At 44.9% G+C, this 17634-nt stretch overlaps 1 protein-coding gene across 2 annotated transcripts in view; it reads left to right on the top strand.

Annotated features, from left to right (window-relative positions):
• Positions 1-17634, top strand: part of MYO5B (myosin VB) — a 350447-nt gene that overhangs the window by 181886 nt on the left and 150927 nt on the right. For both annotated transcript variants that reach the window (XM_057504168.1, XM_036918614.2), the window contains exons 5-7: positions 4282-4438; positions 12659-12802; positions 14290-14371. In XM_057504168.1, coding sequence (XP_057360151.1) covers positions 4282-4438; positions 12659-12802; positions 14290-14371 — 383 coding nt within the window. The remainder of the gene's footprint in view (positions 1-4281; positions 4439-12658; positions 12803-14289; positions 14372-17634) is intronic.

Genomic DNA, 17634 nt, shown 5'->3' with positions numbered 1-17634 from the left:
TAGCAGCCATTCTTCCTCTCAGGTGACAGGGATCCGGAGGGAAGTGGGGAGCAGCTGTGTGGGCATGTGCTGGATGTCAGTGTGCTGCCTGGAAGCAGGAGGACGGCCAGGTTCCTCGGCACAGAATCCTTACGTTTGTCTGAGGCGCAGGCCTTCAAGGGCCTTGTCCTGTTTGGGGTACCACACACCTTCCTGAAGACAGCCCAGGCCTGAATAATGGCTGGGTACAAAATACCTTGGCCTTGGTTTTGTTTTTCTGAATAAAGGGGATTTATTGAAAAGCAAACTGACCCAAGTTTCCAGCTAAGTCTTGCTTGTAACTGGGCTGAATGGGTGGAGCCACACATGGGTTATATTTTTGAAGGACCTTGGGTAGAATGTCATGCTTTAAAATGTCTACTCCCACACTGGCCCTACATAACCAGAATTTGAAACTGAGCGCTCTCTTCCTCTGATAGTCCCTGTTAGGATTTTGGTCACATAGTCACCAAATGTCAGAGACAGGTCACTTGGGGAATCTAGTTCACAACCTTGTACTGTAGCGATAAAAAAAAGTGGCCAAAGCCACCCAGCAGGTGACACCACCAGGGCCTAACATCAGTATAAGGTGCAATGTGGCAACATCCTAAAAGTGGTACAAAGCAAATGATGTGGGACTTTAGAAGACAGAGATACAATTGCCTTCTGGGGTAGCTGGATCAGGAGTCAGGACAGAGTAGTTTGGACATGGGTAGGAACTCAGTAGGAGGGTAAATGATGGTGATTCCAGGTAGGGAAAGAACATAGATGGCAACAGTGGGAAAATACAGTGTCAGAGATTGACAGGTAGTGCCATTTGGCTGAATCACAACACCATCTTATAAGAAGGGTAGAGGTCATAATTTTGCAGCAAGTCCCGAAGATAGGGGCATCCTCTATAATCTGGTCAGGGCTTACAAAGAGCCTGCCAATGGCAGAACCAGGCCTCAGGCCACATCCTTAGACTAAAAGCCCAATGATCTTTTCAAGGCACCACAGTTTGCCACACTTGTGAAGGGATTTAGTGTTCAGGGTATGCATTTTAGGCAGTTTTAAATGTACAACTAAGGAGTCTCGACTGGATTCAGTAAGCAATGAGTAGTTTGGGGAACACATGCCTAGAGCTGTACTTTGGCCATTTAATGTGGCAGGAGTGTTAGGACAAATTGGACACCTAGGTACCTAGTTGAGGTGACCACTCTGAAGAGCACAAGCACAGAAGGGCATCATAGTCTAATCAGAGACTGGGCTGAATAACCTGAGGGTCGAATAAGCTAGCAACCTTGTCCAAGATCAGCTAGCTAACCAGCAGTACAGCTGATGGTCAAATTCAGGTTTGTTCTTACAGCCCACATTCTGGTTTCCAGCTCTCTAACTGAGTTGGAAGCAAAGCTAATGTAGAACAAGGTGAATTCTATTGCACAGCATCCCTTAAAGCCAGTTTGGGGCTGTTACAGAATCATGTATATATACTTATTTTGCACCTCGCTGTGTAACAGGCTCGGAGTTGGGCAGGTAGTGTGTGGAGAAGTGAACTGGAGCTAAATAAAAATCATCAATTTCTAAAAATATTTTAATTGGTCTAATGAAAGTTGTGACAAGTTTCTTGCTCGCCTAAGAAGAAGTCAATTGCCCTGATTTCAGCCTACATGTTAGCATCAGATCTAATATCCAGCAAATTAGGAGTTAGCATGAATGGCCACTGCCCATACTTCTTCATGCCCAAGAGCCTCTCATGCAAAGATTTCTAAAACTTGGGGATATTTATAATTCCTGATAACATCTTGGACATGTACATGAATTTTTATTAGAACAGCAAACTTTGCCTCCACATTCTGCCGGTTTTTTTGTTTCCCCGCCTTGATTCCTTTTTGCTATGAGTTCCTTTGGGATTTATTGTCACATAAACCAGCCTCCTCTTTTTGAATTCCTGGACACTCACCCTCAGAATAGCCTGCTTGCTTCTCAAACTTTTCTGACTCTTGTATGAGTCATTCTCTCTGGGGATCTAGTGAGTGATTTTTCAGTCATTTTGCAGCGATGCACAGGGCAATTCCCACCTTGACACTGCAAATGTCACCTGTCTGTGCCTTATTTGTCTAGACCAAATGTAATATGTTACCTGGGTCTCTCGCAGTCCAGTTTCCTATGTGTGCTGTGTTGCTGCAGGGAGCCTGGGGACCCTCACTCCCCCGGCCCCCACCTTTCCTGATCCATTTGCTCCTGGCATCTGTATGTCACCCCCAGGGATCTTTAAGTTCTTTCAACAGTACATACCTCTCCCTTTTACGGGGTCTTCTGCTAAGGACTGAGTCTCAGACACATCCTGTGCTCATCCATTTATTTTAGGCTAAACATACAGACTTTAGGCAAAACTACAAACTTTTGGGTGTGACTCCTGCATCCAGCTTTGCCTAATAGCAGATACAGAGAGGTTTTTAAAGATGGCATCAAACTTGTGTCTGTTGCAGAGGTCTAAAGCCTAGCTCATTATACTCTGCATTGGCTGGGATGGTTGTGCTTCTGAGCAGTTCTCTGTTGATTAGAAAGGGATAGAGAGGTGAGATGACACCCTGACATTATTCCCAGGGTCCAGTGGATGTCATATAAAATAAAAAAAATAGATGAGAGTGGGAAATACCAGGATCCACAGGCTTCTTTATAGGCCGCTTTTCAGTGTAAATATGTCTCAGAAACAAGGAGAGAAGAAACAGACAGTCAAGACGATATCCTAAAACCACAAGGAATATTAGAAAGGCACTTCTTAGTCCATCTTCCAAATACTAGGTAGGATTCTACGTGCCTTTTCAAGTACGGTAATTGGTTGTATAGCCAATATGAAAGATCTGGCTTTTTTTTTTTTTTCCATCTCATCTCTTGTGTCTGCCTGTCACTTGTATTCACTCAGATCCTCCTCCCCATTTGACGGTGGTTTGAGTGAGCTGAGGTCATACAGCTCTTTGCTGACCTTGGAGAATGGCTGAAGGTTAAGGTTTCTTCAGCCCAGCTACCATACCTGAACCTCCTCTCTGCTCCCATCCCCAGCCTGTCTTCTCTTTCTAGCCCATCTCTTGTTGACAGGGTGTTCATCACACCACTTTGCCAGCTTTTCAGCTGTTGGCCCAGATCAGAAGCAGTCCTAACATTCATTCATCTATGCTGGTAAGCCACGATCTGCCTGTGGTGATAATTAGCAAGGTGGGGCAGGCAACCTGTGATGGCTTCTTTGTCCATTCTTCTAAAGCCTGCTTCTCCTGGAAAGCCAGGGGCTGGTGTTAGGAGTATCAGGCTGGTGCCGGGACACTTGTGTTCAAACCTGTCTTCATACTTCTCAGTTTCCTTATATGGAAAAGAGGGGGTTAGCTGATCTCTTTGAGTACATATTTTGTGTCAGCCACTGTTAGAGGCAACGGGGATTGAAAGCAAATTGTCTGGCCTCCTGGCAGTGAATTTGTGAACTGGAGGTAGATGGCTGAGTATAGCCCTTGCCAGCAAACTCATTTCCTGAACCTGTGGCCCACATGTCTGTTCTCACTCCATGCTTGAACATCCATGTTTCTTGGGGACCTAATAGGTACTTCATTCCTTACCTACTTGTCTGTTTTTCTATTGTTTTAAAGGGAAACATATAGATACATTTTTATCTGAAGTTGAGTATCTTATTTCTGCCTTCCACTTAGTCTTATTGAAATCCCTTTTATTACAATTGAGAGCTGTTTTATCTAATTTCTGGGAAATTTGAAGCAAGATCAGTCTATTAGTTAATAGCATGCCTGTTGCAGTAATATATATGAACAACACCCCAGCATGTGTTGCTGGCATGCTAGGCTCAAATACAAGAGGGAAAGAGAAGATCCTTGTTTTTGACAAAATTATAACATACAGTGGCACAAGATGGGCATGTTTCTAGAAACAAAGGTAGGAATGCATACCTGAAAGGCTATATATGTAAATTCTGAGGGGGTGTGTGTGTGTAGTAATGATGGGGGTTACTGCATTCAGAGAATGAGGGAGGGTGACCAGCTGGCTCTCTCCCTTCCTGCAGGTCCTAAGGAAGGGTATGTGCTGTTTATAAGCCTTTTCTCAACTCCTTTCTTTCTCCTGCTTTCAGATCTTGTGCAAGAGGGAGGGCATGCTATTTTTAATGCTATCCCTCAAAGGAGACATGCTCCTGATTGGGCTCAGACCATTGTCAGCAGAGTCCCTGGAAGGCAGCAGAGCCTTTCTACAGCCATCAACTGACCGGAGCTTTTTCCCTTCCAGAGATGAGAAGAACCAATCCATCATAGTCAGCGGGGAGTCTGGAGCTGGCAAGACCGTGTCAGCCAAGTATGCCATTCGCTATTTTGCCACAGTTGGTGGCTCAGCCAGTGACACCAACATCGAAGAGAAGGTCTTGGCATCCAGTCCCATCATGGAGGTAAAGCCTTCCAAAGTCCTTGGTCTTTCTGGCTGGAGTTCTTTCCACTGGCAGCAAGACTGCTGGGTGTCGAACCTTGCATGGCTGATCACAAAAATCCTTGGAAGCAGTTCCCATGGTTAGCATTCACACCTTTTCGACACCCCATTGTCTACTGCTGAGGAAAAAAATTAGGAAGGTGTCCCTAAGACCACAGATGGGGGATGATCTAAGCTGGGAGCATCCTTCAGGTCCCCAGCATTGGGTGGCATGTCCTCTTCATGTTCTCCTTGTCCCTGGACTCTGCCGAATGTTGTAGGGAGGGTCCTTTGCAGACTACCCCTACCTCTGCTGCTATTCCCTTTCCTTTTGCTATAGTGGGTCAGCAAATCTGTGCTCCACCAGGACCGTTCAATGCTTTGAAGGCCCACTGAATCAGGAGGGCAGGTCTCGTGTGGGTGGAGAGGCCTAGGTAGAAGATTCCTTTTTTTCCCCAAAAAGCATTTGTACATTTTTCCTTTTTTAGGAAGAAGGTAGAGCTAAAAGCTATATGATAACAGAATCTGTCCAAGAGCCTAAGACTTACCAGGGATGGCATGAACCGGCCAAAGCAGGTCCTGTCAGCACGCCCCTGAGCTGGGTGGGCTCAGAGCAGTCAGCTCAAGTGCAGGGCCAGAAATAGTTCCTAAAACTTAGATCCTGCTCCAGCTAAGCATGTTTTAGGGTAAGAACTCCATTTCTCTTTACTCCCTTTCCCCTTTAAAACTTAATTCTGATAGAGTGGCTGCACAGTCTCTTGGCCAACTTTGGTATCCTGCCTTTGAAGCTGAGGCTCTTGATTACTGTCTGGGTTACAGTCTGGTAGGAGTAGCCTCTCTGCCAGCCTTGGGCAGCCCCTTTGTTTTTAAGAGGAAGAAATTCCATCGAAGCCAAAAGCTGCCAAGGTAGCATCAGATTATCTCTGCAGGGCCTTGAGCCCCATTGATTAAGACACAAGTCACCAAGGTGGTTGGCCTTTTAGACCGTTTCAGAGCTAGAGGAAACAAGAACCTGCCTGGACCTGACCAGGCCCCCTCTCTCTCCCTCTGCCTTTACCAAGTACAGGAATGAGTCCTGAGTCTCAATTCATAGGAATTCATTGATTATCTGGGCAAAATCTCCTGCCTACTGAGTTTATTATCTAAAGAACTTTCATTAAGTATCAAGAATTCTACAAAAGCAAGTTTCAGTATCTGTTCTTACATGAGTTGGGAAATGGCCAATACAGTTGAAGGCATTTTTAGCCAAACTTTTGTGCTATTAAAATAGTTCTTAAACTTGACTTTGCATCAGAATCAGCTGGAGGGCTTGTTAACTCCGATTGCGGGCCCTACCCGAGAGTTTCTGATTCAGAAGGTAGAGGGAGGGGCTGCAAAATGCGCACTACGTATATGCTTCTAAATGGTGATGATGATGCTGGGTAGCAGATTCTGAGAACCATTGACCTATGAAGAAGATAAGAGTTCATTGGAAAATGTGGAAGAATAAAGGAAATAATCCCCCAGTCTGGTACCTGCTGATAATTCAACATTTGGTATATTTCCTTCTAGTTTTTTCATTGAATATTATAGTATAAGCCTTATTTCCACATCACGAGCTTTTTTATGAACTGCCTTACTGGCTGCAAACATACATTCATACATGGTTTTTACCATAGCTTAACTCCCTATAGTCAGACATTTAGTTGGTAGCCCATTTGCTCACAGTATTTATTCTAAGCCCTCCGGCTAGGGCCTGGCCATGGCCTTGGCCTATCCTGGACTATCTGTGCCTAAATTCAGGCAGCTAAGACAGAACTCTAATTTGACATCATGTTTTATCTCAAATGAGAGTGAAACCAGCCTTTCAGCTTCTCCTCTACCCTGGAGTTTCAAAATTCAGTTCATCTTTTGGGTAGTAAGTTTGCAATGACACAAAATGCCTCTTCTTTTGGAAATATAGTAGTGATTCTGGGCAAAACAGAAGGGAAGAAACCTGTTTGCTCCCTGGTGATTGAACGAAGTAATTTTTAGTACAGATGACAATTAGTGAAGGCAGATCACCATATTATTAAATATGTATAAGACAGGGGGAATTATTTTTCTTTAGTTAGCTTTATTGTGGCTAAACATATATAACATAAGACTTACCATTTTAAGTGTACAATTGAATGACATTAAGTATATTCACAATGTTGTGCGATCACCATCATTTCCAGAACTTTTTCTTCATCCCAAACAAACTGTATCCATTAAACAATAATTGCCCACCCCACTTTCTCCCAGCCCCTAGTAACCTCTGTTCTACTTTGTCTCGATGGATTTGCCTGTTCTGGGTACCTCATTTAAGTGGAATCATACACTGTTTATCCTTCTTTGTCAGGCTTATTTCACTTGACATAATGTTTTTCAAAGTTCATCCATGTTGTAGAATGTTTCAGTAGTTTGTTCCTTTTTATGGTTGCATAATATTTTATTGCATTGGTGTATCACATTTCGTTTATCTATTCTTCTGTTGGACACTTAGGTTGTTTCTACCTTATTGATTAATGAGAATGATGCCACTGTGAACCCTGGCATGCAAGTGTCTGCTTGAGTCCCTGCTTTGGGCATGTTTTTAAAATAACAATGATCTAAAATGATCTAATATTTTCAGTATGCATTATGTTCTGAGTAGGCTGCTGGGGAGGGAAGGTACTTTGGCTTGGGAGAAATGTCAAGAGTGACATGCTCACCCAGTAATATACAAGATGTGGTTTAGCTGCTAAGACCTAAAGGAGTAGGAATGTATCCATGACCCAGCCTAATCTTGCATGATGTCATGTAAATAAATGCTATAGTGATTTGGGCTGAAAACACTGCATTTTCCACCTTGTGCAAATTGGTACTTTGGAAACTATATGATAAGTCCTTAGGGCTCATTCCAGCAAGTACAGTCTCTTGAGCTGTTACTATGTTGCATTTGAGAGAAATCTTGGCTGAAAACATGGAAAGGAAGAATCGTAGCCGGCAAAACTCTGGGGGGATTAGAAAGAGTGTTGCCAGGCTGAGGACAGCTGCTGTACTGCCCAAACACCACCTTTCACAAGATCTGAATCTGGCTGGGCCTCTTGCGTCAGGAAGCCCGCCAGCCTTGGGGCTCCTCAGAAGGCGATAATCAACACAAGGCATGTCTGGACAGCTGATGACCGATGACTGCGCCTGTCCCCAGCATTATGGCACCTCCCGATGAGGCAATCAGTGATGTTCATGTCGTCATCTCATTATTTCCACAGCTCAGCAACTGCAGACACCTCCTGGGGAGAGAGGGAGTTGAGGCGGGTTGAGGAGGTGGAATTCCCAGTGGGCTACACTAAGTGGCAGTTGTCTGAATTAAAGGCGAATTGAGGATGAATTGGGATTGGCTGGGGTGGTTTGGGATGATTTATTGTCTGTGCCAGAGCTCTCTGACCCCATTCTGTGTAAGAGCTTGTCAGCATCCTGGGAATGATTTGTTCACAAGTCAGCACTGATTAAAAGGATATTGGTAATCAAGAGACTGTTAGGAGTGGTGACAGAACAAAGTCCAGACTGGCGGGAGTCATTTGACTTTTTGGGGGTGATGGTGATCTGCAGGCATATAGCTCCAGGAGCCACAGACACTCCCCCATCCTGAGAAAGAGAATGGTGATGGGTACAATGAGCAAAGGCAATTATAACTGGAACTAAGACCAGTTATATGTAATTTATGGGATTTGACTTTTTTAAACTAAAGAAACAAGGCTACAACTACCAACCTATACATACAACAATCTGTCCCCAACATACCTTACGGAGCCTTTCTCCTCTGGTTCTCTCATGTTTCAACACCCGCTAGCCACTCCACACTCTCACATACCCTTTTGCTTTGCCCGCTCTCTCTTCATAAGTAGAATCCCTTCTTTTTCCCCACTAGTGCAGTTCTACTCAAGATCACTTCAGTTTTGACTTCTTCAAGCCTTTCGCATTCTGCTGGGCATGGCTAATTTCTCCCTTCTCTGTGCTTCCACGCTACTTGGTATGTACCTCATTATTGTGTCATTCCAATTACATAGAAATTATTCTAGTCCATTTTTGTTTTGCTACATATCTGTATGCATAAATAACAAGGTTGTTCTGTTACGCCTTATATAAATGGTATATATTCTGTCAATCATTTTACAATTTGCTTTGCACTCAACATTTTAAAAATTTATCCATGCATATGTCCTAGTTTACTTAAGAGCTTTATAGTATTCCATTGTATAAATATACTATATTTTTTACTTGTTGCCCTAGTAGTAGACAATATGTCGTGTTTTTTTTTAATTAAACACAGTTCTACATTGAACATTCTTGTGCATACCTGTTTGTACAGTTGCACTTTTCTAGGTATTATCTACAAGTAGAGTGATGAATTGTTAGGTGCATGCATTTCTGTTTTACTAGAAATGCCCAAGTATTCTTCAGAATGTTTGTTCCAGTTTACATCTGAACCATTGTATTTGAGTTCCTTTCTGCCCACATCTTCATCATTTCATAGAGTCATTGCTCTTATTACCACTCTGGACTGTCATTTTAGTTGTCATTACTCTGATTACTGCTGAGGTTAAGAATCTTTCCTTATGTTTACTGGTTCATGTGAGTTTCTTCTGTGTATTTCCTGCTTATACCATTTGTTCATTTTTAAAATTCTAACTACTTGTATCATACCTGCCTCTTCTGTTGGATTGTGGACTCAGCAGGAGTCAGAGCCCGGGTTTTAATTATCTCTAACGAGTAGACTTCCTTTCCTCATGCATCAAAGTGTTTCCTAAGTAACTGCTAACCAGAAAAATCTAGCAAAGGTTTAAAAGATAAAGAGCTACATGTTTCACACACACACAAACTGGATGTTCTCCATACCCAGAGTAGAGTTTATAGATTTAGTGATAGTAACACAAAGAACCACCTCCCTTAGTGAATACCATTATGTCTTTTTAAGTACTTATAGATCCATTATAGCACTTCTCAGAGCAGCCAAGTGAGATAAGGCAGATTTTTGGGCAGTGTGATCTTTAGACCCTGGGCAAGCTTTCCGTAAGCCATTGCAAGGAGTGCTCGCAGGTATGGCACAGGCTCTTGGTTGCCATTTTACAAATTAGAATTTGAGTATCTTTAAATTTTGAAATTGAAATTTATTTGTTGAAATTAGAGTGTCCTTCAGGGTTTTCCACAAACCAGTCTTTGCGTATCCCATCCTCATGTTAACATGTTTCTATGTCCCCTTCATTTTCTTGTAACAGGGAAGTAAAATTTAGAGGCTTGATGAGATTTGGGGTTGATTTATGTATTTTTTATGTATATAAAATATAAGAAATATTTATTTTTATATACATAAAAATATTTATATAAACTTATAAAAGAATCCTTTACAGGTGCTAGTGTATGTTCCCATTAAGAGGCACGGAATATCTGGCTGTCTTTTTGTGATATCAGCAGCTGTTGATTATTCCTAGACCTATTCTCAGGAGTTACCAAACAGCGATATTCTCATTGTATCTTTCCTCCTGTATTTATTAACTGGAATCAGCCTAGGGAGAGAAACTTCTCACCACCTAGTTATCCTGATAGTTTACACAGGAAAGCTGCGGTAGGTGTTTGATTCCTTACCAGTTCTCAGAGTATTGAGAATGAGGATGGTTCCCTACCATCCTCTGAGAGGCTCCCCCTGACACTTTTATCCTTAAAAAAAAGTACAGATTATGTTTTTGTCTTTATCCTTTGCTTTGACCTCGCTGTTTGAGATGTGAGTCATTTCTCCCATGTGTGGCCTCTCCTGCCTGGGGCTGAGTGGTGTGGAGATTTGGAGCCAGGGCTGTGAAGCCCGTGGAGTGAATACAAACTTTGGACTCAGGCGTGTCTGAATTGCTGTCTTCGAGTTGCCATTCCCAGCTGTGTGACTCAGGGCAAACCACTAAACCTTTCTGAGCCCAAGTTTTCCCACAAGTATATAATGAAAGTTAATAATTCCTGTTCCCTAGGGTTCTTGTCAGGATTGAGGAGACTGAAAGGGGCCCAGCCCAGGCCCTGGCTCATGGTGCAGGCCTGGCAAATGACCACTTTTACCAGCATTTTAGGGAATAGAGCCCTCCTTGCCATTTTTGGAAAAGAATTGGTTTACTAATGAGTGTTGGTGGCTTGTCCTGTACCTTGGAGGGTCAGAGAGCCACTGAAGAGAAATAGGTACGTGAAGGCCTCTGCTGAGCTGATGAGGTTGGTGGCTGCCGGGGGGACATGTGTCCCTGTCTCCCTTGATTGGAGGGTGCTCATGACATAAAATCCTCTGGTTATCTCTTCGACAGTCATTTCAGTTTGGCTAGATTCTAGCCTTGGCCTGACCTTGGGCATGTTCCATGCATGCTCTGAGATGCCCTCCAGAGCAACCCAGTGACCAAGCTTACCCTTCCCCCCATTTCTCTGCAGAAGTACACATTGTAAATGTGATCATGCCTTACACACTTAAACCCTAGAAGAGAAGAAAAAGTGTATGTTGCAACATTAATAAGGAATTTTTAGGGCCATAGAGTGGCAAGTCACCTTTGAGCACAAGGATTCCAAAACACTCATTTCACAGGCAAGAGAACCACAACCCAAGTTCATTTACACTTCCATTCACTCAAATTATTTTGAATGCCTGCTGTGCTGTTTATTGAGATCCCCTGCTGAAGCAGTCAGCCCCTACTTTTACTGAGACAGAGGGCAGTGTGTCCTGGAGACAGGGCGCAAAGAGGAACAAGATGGAAAGTGAGAGGTCTAGGAGAGCACACGGCAGGAAGAGCCCACCTAGCTTGTGAGGCTGGGGAAGGCCTTGCTGAAGAAGCCACACGCAAACTGAAACTGGAGGAAAGAGGAGTCAGCCGGGTAGAGGAAGCTGTGAGAAGAGTGTTCCCAGCAGAGGGAATGGTATTTGTGAAACTCGGGTGGAGGCGGGGGGACATCACGCTTTTAAGGAAGAAAGGGGTCAGGATTGTCCGAGTCTGGAGACCAAGGGCAAGACTGAGGAGAGGCCAGGCTGGGTCAGATCCTGCAGGGCCTCGTAAGCCATACTGAGGATTTAAAACTTCCTCTCTGAGGGCAGTGGAAACCATTTAGGCATTTTACACAAGGGAATGTAATACCCAGGTTGACATCTTAGAAGAAAGCCTGGTGGTCAAGTGGAGAATTGACAGGAGAGGCAAGAGTGGGGGGGTCAGAGCCCTGTTGTGGCCCCTAACAGACATTTTCATGAGCACTTATTTTAAGCCAGTTCTTGAACAGTAGTAATTTGCTTTCAGCTGGTCTGTTCACCTTGTGAATAGCAGAGGCCAGCTGAGCCTTGTGTAGTTTTGGGCTGTCTACAGGATGCTAATAGTTCTGTGGCTTGGCATTTGGGGGGAGGGGTAGAGGGTCAAATAGGACTTGGGATTAATTTCAACTTCTTCCTCAAATTTCCTAGACAACTGGAAACATAGTGGGTATTTTTCAAGTGTTTTAACCACCTAAAAATGTGAGCTTATGAAAGGGATTAAAGTAATACCTTCATTACCAATCTATTAGCAATGCCATGTTTTCTAGATAGTGAATAATAATGCAAGAAGACTAGTCGTGTAGCCACTCACTTTTTAAATTACTGTCTCGTGTTTCAAACTGCCCCTGAAGCTCTGTAAGGAATAGCGACTGGAGGGTGATGTCTTCCTGATTTTCCCCAGTGATGAGGTATGAAGGATGGGTGTTGATCTTTGGTGTCTTTCTAGCAAGTACTCTTCATTGGTTGGGAATGACATTTGACTGCTTAGTCATGGAGACCTGATCAGATTAAGCAGAGGAGCGTTTATTTTTCTCACAGGAAATTCAGAGCTGCTGTGTTCTGGTGTAGGTTTAGTGGCTCTAGGGTGTCAGAGTGGCAGTTTCTGTGATTGTCTAGACATTTCCCTCATGGTCCCAAGATGAGTGCCATAGCTGTAGCCATCACCTGTGCATTCCAGGTAGAAAATAAAAAAGAGAAGTTGAACAATGGGGTGCGCCTTTCAGCTGGTTAGTCCCTTTGAAAGAGCCCACCAATCAACTTACTACTCTCACTGGCCGTCCTTAGTAAAGGAGGCAGGAAAGTGAAGGCTAGCTCTGCCCAGGTGCTAGGATGCCCAAAACACTCCTGAAATCAAGCAAGCCCTCCCTGTTCTGCATACGTTTTGTTTGTTCTGTACAGGCCATTGGAAATGCCAAAACCACTCGTAATGACAATAGCAGCCGTTTTGGAAAGTATATCCAGATTGGTTTTGACAAAAGTCACCACATCATTGGGGCCAACGTGAGGACCTACCTGTTGGAGAAGTCCAGAGTGGCCTTTCAGGTAAGTGCTGGGACTTGGGCCTTGTCCTTTTTCCACAGATGATGCTCACTAGCCCCCGACTCCCTGTGCCAGAAAGCATCTCATCTTTTGAACCTGAAATTGGCTATACTTGTTCTTCTGGTTTTGTTGTCTTGATTCACTGAGTATTCATGCAAATGCTATAGGCATTGGGCCTGTGTATTGAGAAATCTTTTGCTTAGTATTGTTATTTTTAAGTAGATATTGTTTTTAGATTCAATTAACAAACAGATTCAAGTGCCTGTTATGGGCTAGCCCTGTGCTAGACGCCAAAGATACAGTGAAGAGTAAGACAGCCCTGTTCCTTGGGGACTTTAGGGCCTTATGATCAGGGGAATGTCATGCAGGGTCCATAGGTTTCAGCTTTCCCCAGAAACCTTCTTATTTCGTAGGTTGTATTCTAAAAAAACAAGAACATTCCTTGACCATGTAGTTTCCTTTTCAAATAAATGGAGCTCCCACTTCTCAACTGACAGTCCCTTGCTCTGTGCTCGCCTTTCCTTCTCGCTCCCGACTACTCCTTGGCCTGGCCTTTGCTGGTCAGTGTCGCTCACGACCTGAGAACAGCTCTCCTCCAGCCCCTCCCTCCGAGCCAAGGCGACGGTGGCTGAAACCCCTCCCCTAGATTGAGTGGCTTCCCTGCCCTGCCTTTAGCTGTCTTCAGGGGGGACATAAAAATGGCCTCAGGGTCTGTTTCTCAGTGAAGCCTGTCTCCATGCTGATCCTTGGCTTGAGCTAATGAAGTTTTTTAACCAGCTTTGTTATTCTTTCCCCTTTTTCTGCCCTGGCGCTCTCTCCACTTCCCAAGTTTGGTTTGCAACCCCACATCCTTCATTGCACTGCTGCAAAGCAGACAGCCTGCTGTGCGGGGTGCAGGTCTGATGCTGGCCGTGCCTCTGACTATGACGCCCCTGAACCTTCCCCTTCCTTCTCTGTGCTCAGGCCTCCTGAGGCCCTCCCATCAGCACTTTGCCAGGTTAAGGCAGGCCTAGCCCGAATGTCCACTGAAGTCCTGTCCCAGTCTCACACTTTTCCTGACCTTCCCAGCCTGGTGTGATGGGCAAGAGCATAGCTTCTACCTCATTCCAAGCTTCCCAGAGGAGAAAGGGAGCCCACTGCAGGCAGTGTACCATCTATGCAGCATTAGCCAGGCAGCACAGATCTCTGAACAAATGTTTGTTGATTGACCCACCATTTGTAGGATAGTAATGGTGTTCTGTCTGGGAAAAATAAGAAAATGCGTGTTTTTGCAGAAGTGAAAGAGGTAAAAATCCTCAGGTTCGAAGAAGGCCCTGTAATAGTGAATGGAAAATCTGGAGGTGGGGATTTTGAAGGTGGCAGAGATGTGGAGGAAAACATGAGCAAAAGTCTTGGCTTCTGTCACCCAGAGCATCCTAGGATTAGGGTGGATGAGGACATGATCTTGGAGGTCACTGCTCTAAAACTGCTTACCTTTTTTCCTCCTTCAGGCAGAGGATGAGAGGAATTACCACATCTTCTATCAGCTCTGTGCTGCTGCCAGCCTTCCCGAATTCAAGGAGCTCTCGCTAAGTAAGGGAGTGGGTATGTGCCCATCCTCTGGGGTGGACTGCTCTGTCAGCAGGGATGTCTGGGGCTCTGAGGGAAGAAAGGGTGGCCTGCTCAAAGCCCTCCATCACGGGTTCTCGTCTCAGCCCCGCCTCTCGTGGGCACATCCCCTAGACCTCTTTGAGCTTCACTGCTCAATTTATAAAATAGGGTTAATTGGACCCAGGCTGCCTGCCTGCCACAGAAAATGTTTGACAGGAGAAGAGGCAGGCGGTGGAACAGTGTTTTGCAGAGCAAAAAGGATTTCCATGGATAATTATTTTTAAAAATGTTTCCTCTTTAGCCACCTTAAGAAATGTGTCCCAATCATGAGGATGTAGAGGGTGAGCTAATGTGCATCACTTAATTGTGACCAGTGAGTTTTAAGTCTTATTTAAGAATTAAGACCAGAAAAGGGAGTAAGAGGATAAAGCAGGGATAAAGTGGGCATGACTTGAAAGGCAGATTGATAGAGCCTGGACCTCACCACAGAAGGGGGGTGCTGAGTGTTAGGGGGCAACAGTGCTCTGATTTCTACTGAACAGGTGGGAAGCTTATGGTCCAACCAGTCTGGAACACTGGAGGGGGGGAAATGGAGTAACCAGAAGTGCCTCTCAGCTGCAGCCAGTGGGAAGAGTCATCTTGTTGCTATTAAGTAAAAGGGAGCAGCCTTTCAGTGGCTCCAAATCACCCTTTGCTTCTGCTAATGCTGTTTCCTGCAGGGCATTAGCAAGTGCAGCTTGCCCTGACACTGCTGACTCAGAGCCAGCGGAGCCGAGAGCCGTGGCAAAGCAAGCAGAGTGCGTGCAGCTCTTGTTGCCAGATGACTGCAGCACTGCCCCTTGGGGCCTGGGGTCTGTCTTTTGGGGACGTATGGGGAGGTCTGGTACTACTGATGGTATCCTGTATCCAGTCCTAGCTCAGTGCCTAGACAGGTTGGTTGGGCTTCATGCAACTGAGAGAGAAACAGACTTGTGAGTCTTTGCTGTCCCTGCCCAAATCCTGGCCGTCTGAAGGGCCCTGCACCACATCTACCTCGGGCCGCTCCAGCCTGTGTCCCTGTGGCTCAAACATACATCCAGTGGTTCAGACCTATGGTCCACCCTCCTACCTCTCTGGTCTCCCTGCTTATGAACTCTTGGGCCTTGCTGCCTGGACCATGCAATGTAGTTCGTTCATTCATTCATCAAACCCTACAGCGGCAGTGTAGGCACTGGCAAGACAGCATTGAACGCAACAGTTGTGGATCTTCCCTGGCTCAGTGTACAGTCAGTTGTGATACAGAGTGAGAAGGGTGTGCTGAGGGAAGCCTATGGAGGTGGGTCAGAAGTTTCCCAACCGAAGTAAATTTAAATTGGGACCCAATGGAGGAAGCCCTGGATGGCAGATGTGATGCTAGTTTTGTACTGTACACTAGTTGTTCAATGCTTGCAAATCTGATTCTCCCCAATGAAATCACATACTTCATACAGACGCAGAGTGACTGTACAGACCTTGTTTGGTGAGCACTCCCCTGAGCTGGCATCCGGGGCTCTGATGTTGGCTTATGGTCGGAAGTAACCGGGAATGCAGGCCACGTTAAGGGCCAAGCCATCGTCCTCTTTCTTTCCCAGAGGTGGGGACACGGGTCCAGCTGCATTTGCAGGGCCAACCCCCAGGGAATGAAAATTATTTTCAAAGGTCGGTTTTAAAGAAAATGAACAAATACTGGCAAGATCCATCTACTGATTTTGGATCATTTTGTCCCAAACGTAACTTTAAGATAACAGGGAAGAAATTCTCCTATTTTTTTTTTCCATTTACAAAAATGTATTCAGGTGAGAAATAAGTTCTCCTTACATGTCTCACAAGGTGCCAGACCCCTTGGGCCCCTGCCTGGAGCAGTTGAAAAGTACCCAATTCAATGAACTTCTCGTGCTCTTTTACCTGCATGTGCCCTCTGAGAGCATCTCGGAGCGAAGTGAAGAGCCTCTGATAAGCTCTCGTGCTCCAGTATGAGGTTGTCTCTGGCCACATGGGTGCATTAGCTGTGAGCTTTGAAGCTGGACATTTAGTTCCACTGTTAACCCTGGTCTAGTGGCTGGAAAGATTAACTAAATGAAGGGCTAGCCAGTGGCTCCTTGTGAATAATTAGACTGCCTCGCCTCCTTCCCTCTTTACTTCACCTAAACTCTGCTGTTCAAGTGTACAGAAGTCTCTGCTAGACCCCTGGCACAGCAAGAGTTTTGTGCATTTATCTGCTAAGGGAGAAGATTTGCATCCAGCCATCCACATTTTCGTCTGCCTTGTTGTTGCTGGTCTACATTTTAATAATGACCTCAGGGTAAGATTTTTAAAAACAGAACAGTCCAATGAACAATTTGTTGCAGTGTGCATGCATGATCAAAAGAGCTGTAATGGGCCTGCATTGCTTAAATACAGCCTTGAGGTAATAAGGAGTAAATTCTCTTCTTTTTCACTTGGATAGATAGCCTCTCCTGCCTATGCACAGTTGGGAGCATAAGTCTGCGTGGGTGAAGTGCACGCCCTTGGCCGTGGTCTGGATGGGCCACCATTGTAACCATGGGTTTGTGCTGCTTCTGTGGTCCCTATAGTGCCTGACCCAATGTCTGCCTGTTGAGCCAGTTAATAGGGGATTTTATGGTATATTTCTCCTTGGAAATTCTAAGCAAAGAGAGATCTAAACTGGAGGACAAGAGGTGTTGTTCTGGAATGAGATGGACAGTGACAGCTTCACAGGTCTGAGGAGAGCTGAGATCCAGGCAGGCTAAGCAGATGGGAGAAAACTGAATCCCGCTTGGATGCCTGTCTTATCAAGAGGGTCTGTCCACAGAGGTGACTGCGAACGTTAAAGCAGATGGAAAGGAAATGATAACTTTGGGTTCCAACCATTTAGTAGAAAATGCTGTGACTGACCCAGGTGGTCCCCCACAATGGTGAGCCTCAGCTGAAGGAAGTTACTGAGCCGGGCCTGAGTTCAGGAACTGGAAGCAAGGAAGGTGGGGTGGTTTGTATGACTCTACTTCAGGCAGTAGGGCCCTGGCTGCTGACAGTGAAGGGTCTTCAGTAAATGCTGAAAATGCTTCCTTCCTTCAACATGGAAATCTGATGCCCACCTTTGGAGTCCAGGATGACTATATTTCTGGTGTGTCAGCTAATTATTTTGATAATGAGTTAGGTTATGTTTATGGCAAAATCACACCATCAACAACCATCTTCACAATAAGGGGATCAAGTAATGGGCTTCC

This window comes from Manis pentadactyla, chromosome 6 (assembly GCF_030020395.1).
Source record: "Manis pentadactyla isolate mManPen7 chromosome 6, mManPen7.hap1, whole genome shotgun sequence".
NCBI classification, from domain to species: Eukaryota; Metazoa; Chordata; class Mammalia; order Pholidota; family Manidae; genus Manis; species Manis pentadactyla.
Note: the sequence above shows the minus strand (reverse complement) of the source record. Positions and strands in the feature narration are given on the sequence as shown.